Here is a 14,008-nt window from a genome sequence, read left to right as displayed (position 1 = left end):
GTGACTCCAGAGGCCCTGTATTTAATCTGGATGTTCCTCAATCCCTTGGGAAGAGACAATAATGATGTTGCTGAGCTGGCTGGAGTCCAAAGGCTCCTGGACCCCTGACAACGTCCAGGGGGCTTCATATGCTCTGGGACATGGGAGAGCCCCAGGGGAACCAGGACCTGGTGGGCTGCATCCAATTCAGGCCCTTCAACACAGGTGGCGCCATGATGTGGATCCTGTGTCTGGCACTCTGCGGCCTGCTGACAGGCACACGAGCTGACCCCGGCGCAGTGCTGCGGTTGGGCATGGACATCATGAACCATGGTTAGCTCTTGGCCTGGGTGTGGGGCTGGGAGGTAGGGCATGGGGCAGGTGGTAGGTAGTGACCATTCATGGTTGCCCAGCCTTGAGCATCCTGTGATCCTCAAACTTATAAGCAATGTGTTATTATTCTCCCATTTTACAGAGGGGCGAAACTGAGGCCCCAAGAAAATGGGATGACTTGCCCAAGCTCCCCCTACAAGTTAGAGGCAGAGCTGGAAATACTGCTCCCTTGGAGTCTTTCGTTGTCCCTGTTGGCAGGGGTTGGTGGCCACAAGTAGGCTGTGGAGGTGGACAGATATGTGTCAAGTCTCAGCTCTGCCAACAACTCGCTCTGTGGCCTCAGGCAAATCACTTGCCCTCTCTGGGTTGCTGTTTGCTCATTCGTAAATATAAAATGTAAAGAAATGTAAAATAGGGTGACAAGTGCTTTCCTGGCAGGATCAAATGAAACGTGAGGTTAAAATTTTCTGGTGGGGGTTGGGGAGGGGCTTAGTAAAGCTTATTTTCCACCTCCACCCCCAGCTCCACGACAAGGGAAATGGAGTCACATCCAGGTACAAAAGGCTAACGACAGTCTTTCAGCTCAGTATTTGTCCCCTCTCTGGGAATTAGCCTGTGATCATAATAGAGGTGTTTCTGGCAGGGTATGGTTTGGACTTGGGGCCTCCGGGCTGGGGAATCAGAATCTCTCTGCTTCAGGCCGGGAACTTGCATTTTCACAAGCTCCCAGATAAGTCCCCTCATCACCCATGCTTGGGAGTGGCTGGTTCACTGGAAAAATCGATACTCTAGCTTAGTGTTCAAGGCCTCCATGCTCTGTCCCCTGCAAACTGCTCCAGGCTCTCTGTTGTGTTTCTCCCCACCCTGGGGCCATGCTGAATTTACCACTCTCCCTCACCGTGTCACTTCTTCCCCCTCCCACCTTTGCACTTGCTGTGCCCTCTGCCCTTTATCTCTTAGCTTCCTAGCGAAAACTCCTATTCCTTCTTCAAGGGCCAACTGATATGTCACCTCCTGCTAGAAACCTTCCCAAGATCCTCCCTTCCTGGCCTAAACCCCTCATGTGGTTCCTACAGATGCCTGCATTTATTCTATTATGGCTCTTGCCACTTGTTACTGTCATTGCTGGTGACCCTGTCTCCCCCCATTAGGTAGGGGTTGGACATGACTCATCCCTAGGTCCCTGGCATTGTCCAGCTCAGCATGGGACACAGTGACTGTAAGTGGCCAGGGAAGCAGCAGGGAGCCTGGTTAAGTGTCTCTCTGGACACTCCTACCTCCAGAGGTCCAGAGCGCCATGGAAGAGAGTCATATCCTGGAGAAGATGGCAGCTGAGGCAGGCAAGAAGCAGCCTGGGATGAAACCCATCAAGGGCATCACCAAGTAAGTGGGGAAAGGGGGTCAGAGGGTGACACTTAGGCCAGAGGGTGGTGGGGAATGCTGTGCCCAAGGCCCAAGGAGGCCAGGTGAGAGTGTTGGTGCGGGGCCTGGGGCCTCTTCCCTGCCTTGTGCTGTGCTGCTGCGTGACCTTGGGCACATCACTATTCCTGCCTGGGCCTGGGCCTCTTCCACCATCCACTGTGGACAATTCCTGCCTTGTTGTGAGCAGGGTCATTTTAAGGAGGAAGTGAGGTTGAAAATTCCGACTCCAACTCCTTGCATGCAACACAAGCTTACTGAATGTACATGAAATTAAAGGGAAAAAAATGCTCAAATGATAGAGCTGGAAAGGTGTCAACGATCATCTAGTGACAAGAGGAAATGGGTTCCTTTGCAAGTGCCTTATGGGGTTGACTGGTAGGACATGCCTGGAGGGATGCACTGGGGAGTGTTCTGAGGCACTATCTAGACTTAGCAGAAATAGGACTGTGATCAATTAGCAATGTCTGCCAAGAGCTCGGGATGAGCAGGTGGAGGTATACGTGCCCCATCTCTGTTACCCTGGATCTTGACTGCTGGTTCTCAACCAGAGGTGATTTTGCCTCCAAGATGAGGCACTATCTAGACTTAGCAGAAATAGGACTGTGATCAATTAGCAATGTCTGCCAAGAGTTCGGGATGAGCAGGTGGAGGTATACGTGCCCCATCTCTGTTACCCTGGATCTTGACTGCTGGTTCTCAACCAGAGGTGATTTTGCCTCCAAGAGGACGTCTGGCAATATCTGGAGACATTTTTGGTGGTGATAACTTACAGGGTAAAGGGGGAGTGCTACTGGCTCTAGTGGGTTACGTAGATCAGAGACCCTACTAAACATCTACAATGCATAGGAAGCCTCCCACAGCAAAGACTTATCCTGCCCAAATCATCAAGAGTGCCACTGCTGAGAGTCCCGATCTAAGCCAATCTCCCTGTTTTGTTGATGGGGAAATTGGGCCCATAGAAGGGAATGGAACAGCCCAAGGTCACACACAGTCAGCCATGTGTCCCATCTCACATGTGATGGGCGCTTTCTGTACACAAATTGGTTCATGTGCAGTCTTTTGTTTACATTTCATGCCCATGAGGCAGGCTTATCCCTGTGGCATGGTATGGGGCTTTACCCAGGCCTTCCAGCAAGGTGGTGGAGGAGCAGGTTGAGGGCCTGGGTCTTGCCTACCCAGTTCTCATCTCTGTGGGTGCCTGTCCTCTCCCAGTCTGAAAGTGAAGGACGTCCAGCTGCCCGCCATCACACTGAACTTTGTACCTGGAGTGGGCATCTTCCAGTGTGTGTCCACAGGCATGACCATCACTGGCAAGAGGTGAGCATGGTGGAGGAGGGACAGGGGAAGGAGAATGTCTCACCCATACATGCACATTTATTGAGTACCTACTGTGTACTACCTGGGTGCTATGATCTGAGATGGTGCAGACTTGGTTCCTACCTTGGTTTTTCATTTGTTTGTTTTTTATAGAAATGTAATTGATTGTACACATCTGTGGGAGGTTCCTACCCTTGATGGGAACCAGGTCTAACCACAATCACAGACTCTTTCTAGGACAGAGGAAGTGTTGGGCAGGGCTGAGGGGGAGACTCAGAAAAAGCTTTGGAGAGGTGATGACAGCTGAGCAGAGTTTTCAGGGATGCGCAGGTGTTTGCCAAAGCAAGAGGGGAAGGGAATGTCTGCCTGTGTGACCTTGAGCAGGTCCCATCTCCTTTTCTGTCCCATGGGGGTGGTCCCTCACCCTCCCCTCCTCTCAGAGCTGCTGAGACTGTGAACAAAGAGGAGGCAGGGATAGTGGCCGCAGGGGCAGATGCTCATGATGCCTGCCTGCCCCATCCTCCAGCTTCATGGGCGGGAACATGGAAATCATCGTGGTCCTGAACATCACAGCCACCAACCGGCTTCTGCAGGATGAGGACACTGGCCTTCCCATGTTCAAGAGTGAGGGCTGTGAGGTCATCCTGGTCAACGTGAAGACCAACCTGCCTAGCAAGTGAGGGGCTCTGTGGCTGGGGAGGAAGGCTGGGCCATGTTGCTACACCCCAGCCTCCCACGTCCTGAGCCACTGAATTTCCTTAAACATGTCCCTCCGTGTCCTGTGCCTGAATTCCTGCCGTTGGTACACCTGCTCACCCATCCTCTGGTGCTTGTGTCTAGCATGCTGCCCAAGATGGTCAAGAAGTTTCTGGACAGCACCCTGCACAAAGTCCTCCCTGGCCTGGTGAGTGGCCCAGAGCAAGCCTCCAGCCCTCGTTGCTGGGATTGCTTAGAAAAGGACTGACACATTTATTTCATCTTGGGTGCTGACCCTGACTGGTTGACAGTGGCTGAGAAGGGTTCTGGGGCTGTGGCTGGCTCAGTGGGACAAAATGCCTTGACCATCTAGTGACATCTGCCATGAGCATGGGAGGAGGAAACGACAGCCTGCGTTTCACAGCTTGCCAGCCCTGCTTAGGTGACCAGTCCCTGGGCAGTGAGTCCTCAGTGATTTTGCAGACTGGGGGTAGGAGATCTGGATTCTAGTCCAGGCTCTACTATTGACTTTTCACTTGACTTGGGGCCTCAGTTTCTCTACCAGTTCCTATCCCACCAGGGCTCTTAGGACTCCCTGTGGAGTACTATTCAGCTGGAGAGTGAGGCCTCCACACAGGGATCCTCTCAGCCCAGCACCTTCTCTGCTTCCAGATGTGTCCAGCCATCGATGCGGTCCTGGTGTATGTGAACAGGAAGTGGACCAACCTGAATGGTGAGTGTAGCCACATGTCATCCCTACACCGGGACACCAGGACAGATGAATTTTGATGCCCCACTCCCCACTCCATGCCTGCTTCCAGCTCAGCCTTGGGACTAGAGGAGGTCTGACATCATGGTGTCCATACCCCAATGTCTAGATGGGAAGCCTGAGGTCCTGAGGGACTCTGGGGTCCTCCCTCTCACCCCACCACTCGGTATTCCACCCGGCATCCCTGAGACTCCGAGGACTACAGACATTCTGGGTTCATCCACAAGCCTTGTGCCCTGAATAAATACTAATCCCAATAGTGGTAATAGCAGGCTCTCCTTTGCTGAGCAGATCTGCTGCTTCCATCATTCTGGGGTCTACGGGGCTTCCTAGTGTGGAGGACAGGAAATCCCAGTGTCTGGGAGTGAAGAAAACTGGCTTGTGTCCCCAGTGTGGGGACACTCACACTGTGGTCGGGGAAAGTGTGGCTGGGGAAAGTCACTTCACTCCCCTGAGCCTCAGGTTGTTCCTCATCTGTAAAACAGCTGCTAATCCCGATCCCGCTGGTCTGTTGTGAGATCCAAGCTGTGCCAAGAGAGTGATGTGATTTTCCAGGCCAGGCACCATTGCCCCCATTCTACAGATAAATTCACTGAGGCCCAGAGATGCTAAACAGTTTGCCTTAGGTCACACAGAGCTGGCTGGTGTCAGCTTCTTCAGGCTGGGCCACTTCTGGAATTGGCACCTCTCTGAATGGAACCTTCTCTTTGCATAGACGCCATGCCCGTGGGCCAGATGGGCACTGTCAAATATGTCCTGATGTCCACACCAACCACCACAGCCAGCTATATCCAAGTGGACTTCAGTGTAAGTGCCGGGGGCCACCAGGAGGCTGGGGATTCAGGCTCACTGGCCTGGGTGGTAAGGGCTGCTCCCACCAGGGCAGGTGCCTGGACTGGAGCTATGGAGAATGGGAGGGCCCTTGACGCCTTGGTGGACCAGGCCCGCCATGAGAGTATTCCCTGACACTGGGGCCCTCTCCCACCTTCTGCGCTAAATGTGAAACTTGAGTCCCCCCAGCTGATTTCTGGGGCTGCCAATCTCACACTCACACTTCTTCCAAGGCTGTTTGCTTCTGCCAGCAAATGGCTTACCCAGTTGTACCTGGCCATTGTACAGATGGGAACACTGAGGCCTGCAGGGAGTCAGGGCGTGGCTAGGGTCCCACAGTGAGTAGGTGGCAGAGTTGGGCCCTCACCCAGGTTTACAGAGCCCCAGGTGATGAGGTAAGATGCATCTTCCAGGATGGGGAAGAAAAATCCTAAGAAGTCACCTCCCTGTGAAGTCTTCCTCCAGTGGGGTGCTTACAGGCCCACGTTGTTCCCCACTTACGTCCTTCTCTTGAGAATAGAGCAGAAATCATGTTCTGGATAAATGAGGGCTCCAACCAGAGTCAGGTCAACTGGGGTTACCAAAGCAATCCCAGGAAGAAGTGCCAGTTGGTCAATGACTGAGTCCCTTGTCCTCTCAGGCCTCAGTCTACCCACCTGTATCCTGGGAGGGGCTAACATTTACTGACCTGCTGATGTGGGGCTTAGTTGAGCCCTGTTAGTTGGAGGCCTGAGACTCACCAGCCAGGTCCCCTGAGTGTCTCCCTCCCGGCTGTCCTGCAGCCTGTGGTGCAGCAGCAAAAAGGCAAAGCCATCCCGCTGGCGGGTGATGGGGAGGCCCTCGAGTTCCCCAAGGGCTACGCCGAGGGCTCGTCACAGCTGCTGCTCTCAGCCACCCTCCTCACAGCGGAGCTCACCCTTCTGCAGAAGTCCTTGGATGTGAAGGTCCAGAACATGACGGTGAGCTGTCCAGCTCCCTGCTCCCAACTGCCTCTGCCCCTGTCATGACAGTCCCTGCCTGGTTTGTCCATTCTGAGAAATATCCTGGGGTTGTGAGCAACACTAGGACTGGGAGATGCCAGGACTGATTTGGGTTTCTCATCAGTTCGTGCCACCATCCACCATCCCTCTGTCCTCATAACTACCACCCACTCATCCATATGTTCAACTGTCCCACCACCAACTACTCACTCACCAACCTGTATCTCCCATGACCTGGCCATCCATCCAGCCAGCCATCTTCCTGCTAGCCACTCATCATCCACCCACTTCTCTANCTCACTGGCCTGGGTGGTAAGGGCTGCTCCCACCAGGGCAGGAGCCTGGAATGGAGCTATGGAGAATGGGAGGGCCCTTGACGCCTTGGTGGACCAGGCCCGCCATGAGAGTATTCCCTGACACCGGGGCCCTCTCCCACCTTCTGCGCTAAACGTGAAACTTGAGTCCCCCCAGCTGATTTCTGGGGCTGCCAATCTCACACTCACACTTCTTCCAAGGCTGTTTGCTTCTCCCAGCAAATGGCTTACCCAGTTGTACCTGGCCATTGTACAGATGGGAACACTGAGGCCTGCAGGGAGTCAGGGCGTGGCTAGGGTCCCACAGTGAGTAGGTGGCAGAGTTGGGCCCTCACCCAGGTTTACAGAGCCCCAGGTGATGAGGTAAGATGCATCTTCCAGGATGGGGAAGAAAAATCCTAAGAAGTCACCTCCCTGTGAAGTCTTCCTCCAGTGGGGTGCTTACAGGCCCACGTTGTTCCCCACTTACGTCCTTCTCTTGAGAATAGAGCAGAAATCATGTTCTGGATAAATGAGGGCTCCAACCAGAGTCAGGTCAACTGGGGTTACCAAAGCAATCCCAGGAAGAAGTGCCAGTTGGTCAATGACTGAGTCCCTACTAGCTATCTCGTATTCATGCCCGAGGTACTGTCCATCCAGATAACATCCACACGTCTCTTCAAATCATCCACACGACACCTGAAGCAGGGCCTGATATTGTTGAATGAGTGAGCATATGCATCTGCCATCTACCACCCAAACACCCATCTACCCACCCAACTTTCCATTCTCCCACTCATCCACTCATGCATCCACTCATCCAACCACCCGTATATCCATCCGCCCGCTACTGATCTATCATCCTCCCACTCATCTACCCACCATCCATCCTGTACCTTCCCATCCGTCCTCCCACCCATCAGTTACTCATCTATTTTCCCATCTATTTATCATCTCATTCCATTATCTTCCCATCCACCCATCCTTCTATCATTCCCTTCATTCATCACCCACCCACCCACCCTCTAGCTATCTCGTATTCATGCCCGAGGTACTGTCCATCCAGATAACATCCACACGTCCCTTCAAATCATCCACACGACACCTGAAGCAGGGCCTGATATTGTTGAGTGAGTGAGCATATGCATCTGCCATCTACCACCCAAACACCCATCTACCCACCCAACTTTCCATTCTCCCACTCGTCCACTCATGCATCCACTCATCCAACCACCCGTATATCCATCCGCCCGCTACTGATCTATCATCCTCCCACTCATCTACCCACCATCCATCCTGTACCTTCCCATCCGTCCTCCCACCCATCAGTTACTCATCTATTTTCCCATCTATTTATCATCTCATTCCATTCCTACCCATTCGTACATTCATCCGTCCATCCTACCACCCATTCACCCACTCATCTGTTTATCCATTTTCCCCATCCATCCATCTATTCATCCGCAAATCCATCCACTCATTCCCGTCTAACCCATCACATCTATCCATTCTCCCATCTATCTTCCTGCTTTTCCATCTAACGACATTTTCTCAGCATCTAATCTTGTGCTAAGAGATATGGGCACTGGAATGGGTAAGACATAGTCTGTGCTACCCAGAAGCTCATTATCTACTTAAGCACAGAGTAATAATTGTTGTGATAAAGGGAGCCTCAAAGGGCACACCTTATTGAGTCAGAGGAGATGTTTGTTAGGAAGGGTCAGGGAAGGCTTCGGTAATCCTAACTTTAACTTTTATTTTGTAGGTTGGTAAGCTGCCCCCACAAACCACTAAGACACTGGCTGCCTTCATCCCTAAAGTGAGTGCCCCTAATGCCCATGATCACCACACCCTGCCCTGCCCTGTTCTCCTCCAGTTAAAGGGGAGAGATTTCGGAGGCAGCTCTTCAATGCCACATGTCTCTAGTCCAATGTAGAACCATCCTGACTTCTCCATAGAGTGCTCTTTGGGTCCAGCACTTTTATTTTGTAGGTTGGTAAGCTGCCCCCACAAACCACTAAGACACTGGCTGCCTTCATCCCTAAAGTGAGTGCCCCTATTGCCCATGATCACCACACCCTGCCCTGCCCTGTTCTCCAGTTAAAGGGGAGAGATTTCGGAGGCAGCTCTTCAATGCCAGATGTCTCTAGTCCAATGTAGAACCATCCTGACTTCTCCATAGAGTGCTCTTTGGGTCCAGCATGGAACAGCTCAGCTTTTGTGCATTGTAGTTCCTATGTCCAATATAGAACAAACCAAATTGTGTGTTTTGTTCCTCTTGTTTCCCGATAGATACATCCCAGCCTTTGCATGTCGTACTTCCTGTGTCCAAGGTAGAAATCATGTATTTCATGAGGGACTCCCGGTTTCAACTGAAGCCACCAGTCTAAGGACTGGTCCTGAGCGAAGTGTTCTGGTTTCTGTAGGTGGCTAAGGCCTATCCCAAGCCAAAGCACTTGGTGACACATATCAGGATAAACAAGCCCCCCAAGGTGACCATGAAGACAGGCAAGAGCCTGCTGCAACTCCACAGCACCCTGGAGATGTTTGCAGCTCGGCGGCGGGGCAAGCCTCCTGTGTCCCTCTTTCTCCTGGAAGTTGTGAGTGGGATATGTTCCCCATTTATTCTCAACCTCATGGATAGTCAAGGCTGGATAGAGGGATTTTAATTGACAGCCAAGTAGTGAAGTGTTCTTAATCTCAATTGCGTGGTCCTAACCTCCCAGGAACTGTCACCTGGTGTCTGGCCCTTGGCTCTGCCACTGAACTTTTGAGTGGCTGGAAAGATCAGCAAACTGAGGATTAATGGCCTAGTCTTTCCTTTCTTTTCCATCCTCCTCTCTCCCTCCAACATTCATTAGCATCCACAAAGACAGTGAAGGGTTCACCAAGGGAACTATGGAGCCTAGAGAGACCCCAAGTCCAGTTTGGGGAAATCACAGAGGACTTCCCAGAGGAGGTGATAGCTGAGCTATGGTTTGAAGGTCAAGCAAGAGCTGGCTAGGGAAGGGGTTGGTGTTGGTGAGGGTGGGGTTGGAGGACACTCCAGGCAGAGGTTACGGCATGTGCAAAGGCCTGGAGAAGTAACACAGTGTGTGCAGGGACCTACAATGCTGCCAGGTATTTTGGGGGGTGATGTCCGAGTCCGGGACAAGGAGAGATGAGGAGCCTGGGCTGGAGATGTGGGGAGACTGCTGGGGTCGGTTCCTGGGAATGTGATGGGCAGAGAGAAGGACCCCTGCTTTGTCTTGGCAGTGGTGGTGGTACTGGGAAGGTGGTACAGTCTCTGGCTTTGCCAGTCCTGATGGGGGGGCCATTGCCTTCTGTCTGCTTCCTCCCCTGATGCCAGCATTTCAATCTGAAAATCCAGTACTCAGTGCATGAGAACCGGCTGCAGATGGTCACCTCTCTGGACAGGTAGGAGCCTGCAGCCCCATGTTGGCATCCCTGGACCCCTGCACGGGCATTACCAACACCACTTGGCTTCCTGCTCCAGGCTCTCCCCTGATCCATCCAGCACAGCCCACACTCCCAGGCTGCTCTGGTCACTATCCCTGCTCTAGAACCCTCCATGGCTCCCCACTATCTGCATGATCTTTTTTCAAATCTTAGCCTGGCATTCAAGGCCTTTCTTAAGTTCTCCTCCTCTACCCCTACTCTTCCACTACGTTCTTTCACAGTGAGTCTGGTCACGGGCCCATGTCTCCTTTTCTATTAATAGGCTTTTTCCTATGCCATCGAAATGCCACCTGAGAGTCAGGGCCCCGCTCAAAGCTACCTCCTCCAGGAAGCCTTTTCTTATACTAATAACAGCTAAGATTTATTGAGCTCACTCTATATGTGAGATTCTGGCTACATACATTATATTTATTATCCTCCTTCATGCTTCTACTCTGAGGGGAGCACACATTTAACATCTTAGCCTTACATTCAGGCCCTGAAATGGAGGCAGGGTAAATAGAGCTAGGCCGCTGTGAGGCTTGCTGAGTGAGCTTGGGAATGTCTCTTACATTCAGCCACTCCTAATTCTTGTATTGCCTTAATAATCAATCTGACTTGTATTATGTCAGGATTCTTTCAGTCACAAGAGACAGAATTCCACCTTTAACTGACTTAACCCCGAAAGGGATCTTTCAGCTCACATAATTGAAAACTCTAGGGGTAGGTCTGCCTTCAGGCATGGCTGGATCCAGGCATGCAAACAGTTTGCCTTCCTCCTCCCCGTGCCTTTGCTATCCACTTCGTTGGTTAAATTTTCAAGCAGCCTCTCCCCACACAGTGGGAGAGTGACCCCCAAAGCAAGAAAGGCCTCTTGTCCAACGGTCTAACAAAATTACCAAGACTGCTTTTCATTGGTCTAGCTTGGGTCACATGAACAACTCAAGCCAATCCCTGTCACCAAGAGATGGGATGCTCTGATTGGCCAGGCTTGGGTCATATGCTCATTCTTGGGGCATTGGGTTCAGCCCCACCTGAATAACTTGAAATGAGAATGGAAAACAGAGGGTCTGTTACTGGCATAGAGAATAGACAGGTAGAGCCACCAGATGACCATCGTGTGGCCTGTCTGGTGCCAGCATGTGTTAGTGTCTGCTGGAGGCAGTGCAGGGGAGGGGCAGGGTGGGGGGCTCCTACTCCGTGTCCTGCAAGGATCTGAGACTGACCAGTCGAGCCGTAAACCTCTGCATAGCTGGCCTTAGGTTAGAGAAATAGACATGACTGGGAGGCCCAGCGGGGACAGTCAAGTGAGAGGAGGAACAGGAAAGCTTAGTAGTTGGAGCTTGGGAAATAGAATGGGCTGTGATGAAAGGTGGTAAGTGCCCCACCACAGGTAACAAGTGAGCAGAGACTTATGAGCACCTTGTCTGAAGGCCGCAGTGGGAATTCCGCATCAGGGAGGCTTTGGGATGTTTAGGATTCCCCTTAGGATCTCCAGGGCCAGGGCCAGTAGCTCTGACCACCCCCAACCTGGTGCTTCTGCCTTCCCACAGATTACTGAGCCTGTCCCGGGAGTCTTCATCTATTGGTAACTTCAATGTAAGTGTCCCAAATGCTCTGCCTGGTCTGGCTCGAGGTCAGGACTGGGTCCATTCTCCCTTGGACTGCAGGAAAAGGCCCTGAAATGGAGGCAGGGTAAATAGAGCTAGGCTGTTGTGAGGCTTGGGGCTCTTGACTTACTGAGTGAGCTTGGGAATGTCTCTTAGCCTCTCTGAGTCCCTGTTTCCTTTTCTAGATAGAATCTGGACATCTCTCTGGATTGATTTTAAAAACATTGCCCTGGATAGTGGCAGCCTGGGCTGCCTTGGTTAGCCACACCGTTGTTTTTATTAACTCTGTAGCCTCAGAGCCCAATACAGAACCTGACCCCAGCAGGTGCTAATAATAATAAAAACAACAACAACAGCACTTACTCTGTGCTATGTGCTTTACCCAACCTCATTTAATCCTCTGTGAGTAGGTGCTATTATAATTCCCTTCCATAGATGGGGAAACTAAGGTAGAGAGAGGTGGTGAATGAATGATTGATTAAAGCTACTGAGTTTTCTGTCAGAGTAAGAGTGGGGTCCACAGAGCCACCTCCTGTTTCCTGCACCATAACCCAAGGCCCCACGTGTCACCTGAACAGGGACTAAGTAGAGGTAAAGGGCATAGGCCTACAGTCAAACAGAGCCGGGACAGGGCCCAGTTTTGACGCTAGCTGGACAAGCTATTTGATGACTCTAATATTCATTCCTGTGGTCCCCAGACCTAGCCAGAGTGAAGGCAGAAAAGATCTGTTGATTCAGGTTGGATCGGGTTGAACCAAATTGAAGGATGGGATGTGGATGTTTTTTCTTTCTTTCTCTCCCTCAGGAGAAGGAATTAACTGGCTTCATCACTGATTATCTCCGAGAAGCCTACATCCCAGTCATCAATGGTGAGGGCTCCGACAAGCTTTGATTTTACTGATGCCAAGAGGCACCTTAAGCAAGAAAGGATGCCCCCTGGGTGATCTCAAAGCCCCATCCCTGGCTCCTGATAGGGGAGGCTAGAAGAGGATGGGTGGTCATTGCTGAATCTTGGAGTCTAATGTAGTCTGAATGTTACCTGCCTGGGGACAAAGGCTTCTTCCGTAATTGAGACTCTGACCCTTGATCCCATATCTTGAATGAGAGCTTGACCTGGGATATTAACCCTTGGTAGAGCTGGTTTAAGTGCTCTCTGCCTATACTGCTGGCAGACATGGTGAATCAATCACTGCACTACTTCCCACTACTCTGCTCCAGGCAGCCACTCCTTAATCAACTGCAGAGCAGTCAGGCTGAGATGACTCTTACTGTATTTCTCAGATGTGCTCCAAGTTGGACTCCCGCTCCCAGACTTTCTGGCCATGAATTACAACCTGGCTGAGCTGCACATCGTGGAGGTGAGGGGAGGGTCTGAGGGAGGCCATGTCAATCAACACTTTCAGCCACTGGGTGATGAGCAAGAACCTGTTTCTCTCAAACTGGAGGGAGTGGGGCTGGAGAGGCCACATGGCCATCAGTATAATCCTGCCAATCTCAAGAGCAAGACCCTGCCCCTCTCAGAACCTGTGATCCTCCTTTGCCAGGGTGTGCCAGGCATACTTGAACTTGCTGCTCTCTTGCTCTGCCACCTTGAGAAAATCACTTACCTCTCTCTGCCTCTGTTTTCCTGTGCTTAAAATGGAGATGATGGTATGGGTATAGAGCTCATAGGACTGTTGCTATGATTCATTGAGATAATTCACCAAAAGACATACAGTAAGTGCTCAGTAAATATTAGTTTTTCATTGCACGTCAAGCTTTGAGTTTGGAGTGCTAAATGTACATTTTTCTCATTTGATTGCTCCACTCTGGGAGGGAGGGGTGCTTGTCTCCACTTGATAGTTGAGAACACTGAGGCTCAGAGAGTTGAAGGGACCTCCCTGGGGTCACAAGTTGAGTCTATTTCAACCTTTGCTTAAACACCACACTGGTTTCCACTCCCTGGCAATGGGCCCAGTTCCACCCTCTCCCTGTGCCTGGTGGCCCGTATTACTGCTCCCCCACCCCCACCCCTGCCCTTTGCCTCCTGCCAGAATGGCCTGGTGCTAGACTTGAAGCTGGAATGACCGTGGCAGGACTTCCTTATCAGCTGCCCACCCACCACCAACCGACTGCACCCCGTGGAGGAGCCCCCCTGATTGGAGCCAGGTGGACCTGGCCCTTTACCACTGGTGGCTGCTTCCTTTGATCAGGACTGGGCAGGGCAGGCCTAGGCTGGGGTCTTTGCAATAAACAGGGGAAAGGCCCTTACAAACATCTGATGATTTGGTCTTTTTGTTTGTAGCAAATTGACATGTGGCTTTTCTTCTCCTTTGGTTGGATTTGGAGTCTAAGACCAGC

General features: G+C 51.7%; 1 protein-coding gene across 1 annotated transcript; it reads left to right on the top strand.

Annotated features, from left to right (window-relative positions):
- Positions 1-212: 212 nt before the first annotated feature.
- Positions 213-13,734, top strand: BPIFB6 (BPI fold containing family B, member 6). Its single transcript, XM_008576957.1, has 15 exons — positions 213-312; positions 1,596-1,695; positions 2,947-3,051; positions 3,578-3,727; positions 3,892-3,955; positions 4,420-4,480; positions 5,232-5,323; positions 6,130-6,306; positions 8,386-8,439; positions 9,047-9,220; positions 9,970-10,037; positions 11,612-11,657; positions 12,474-12,537; positions 12,950-13,026; positions 13,702-13,734. Exons 1-15 carry the CDS (start codon positions 213-215, stop codon positions 13,732-13,734), a joined length of 1,365 nt encoding a protein of 454 aa, XP_008575179.1.
- The last annotated feature ends 274 nt before the right edge of the window (positions 13,735-14,008 follow it).

This window comes from Galeopterus variegatus, unplaced genomic scaffold (assembly GCF_000696425.1).
Source record: "Galeopterus variegatus unplaced genomic scaffold, G_variegatus-3.0.2 Scaffold65, whole genome shotgun sequence".
NCBI classification, from domain to species: domain Eukaryota; kingdom Metazoa; phylum Chordata; class Mammalia; order Dermoptera; family Cynocephalidae; genus Galeopterus; species Galeopterus variegatus.
This window is presented reverse-complemented; position numbering and strand designations above follow the sequence as displayed.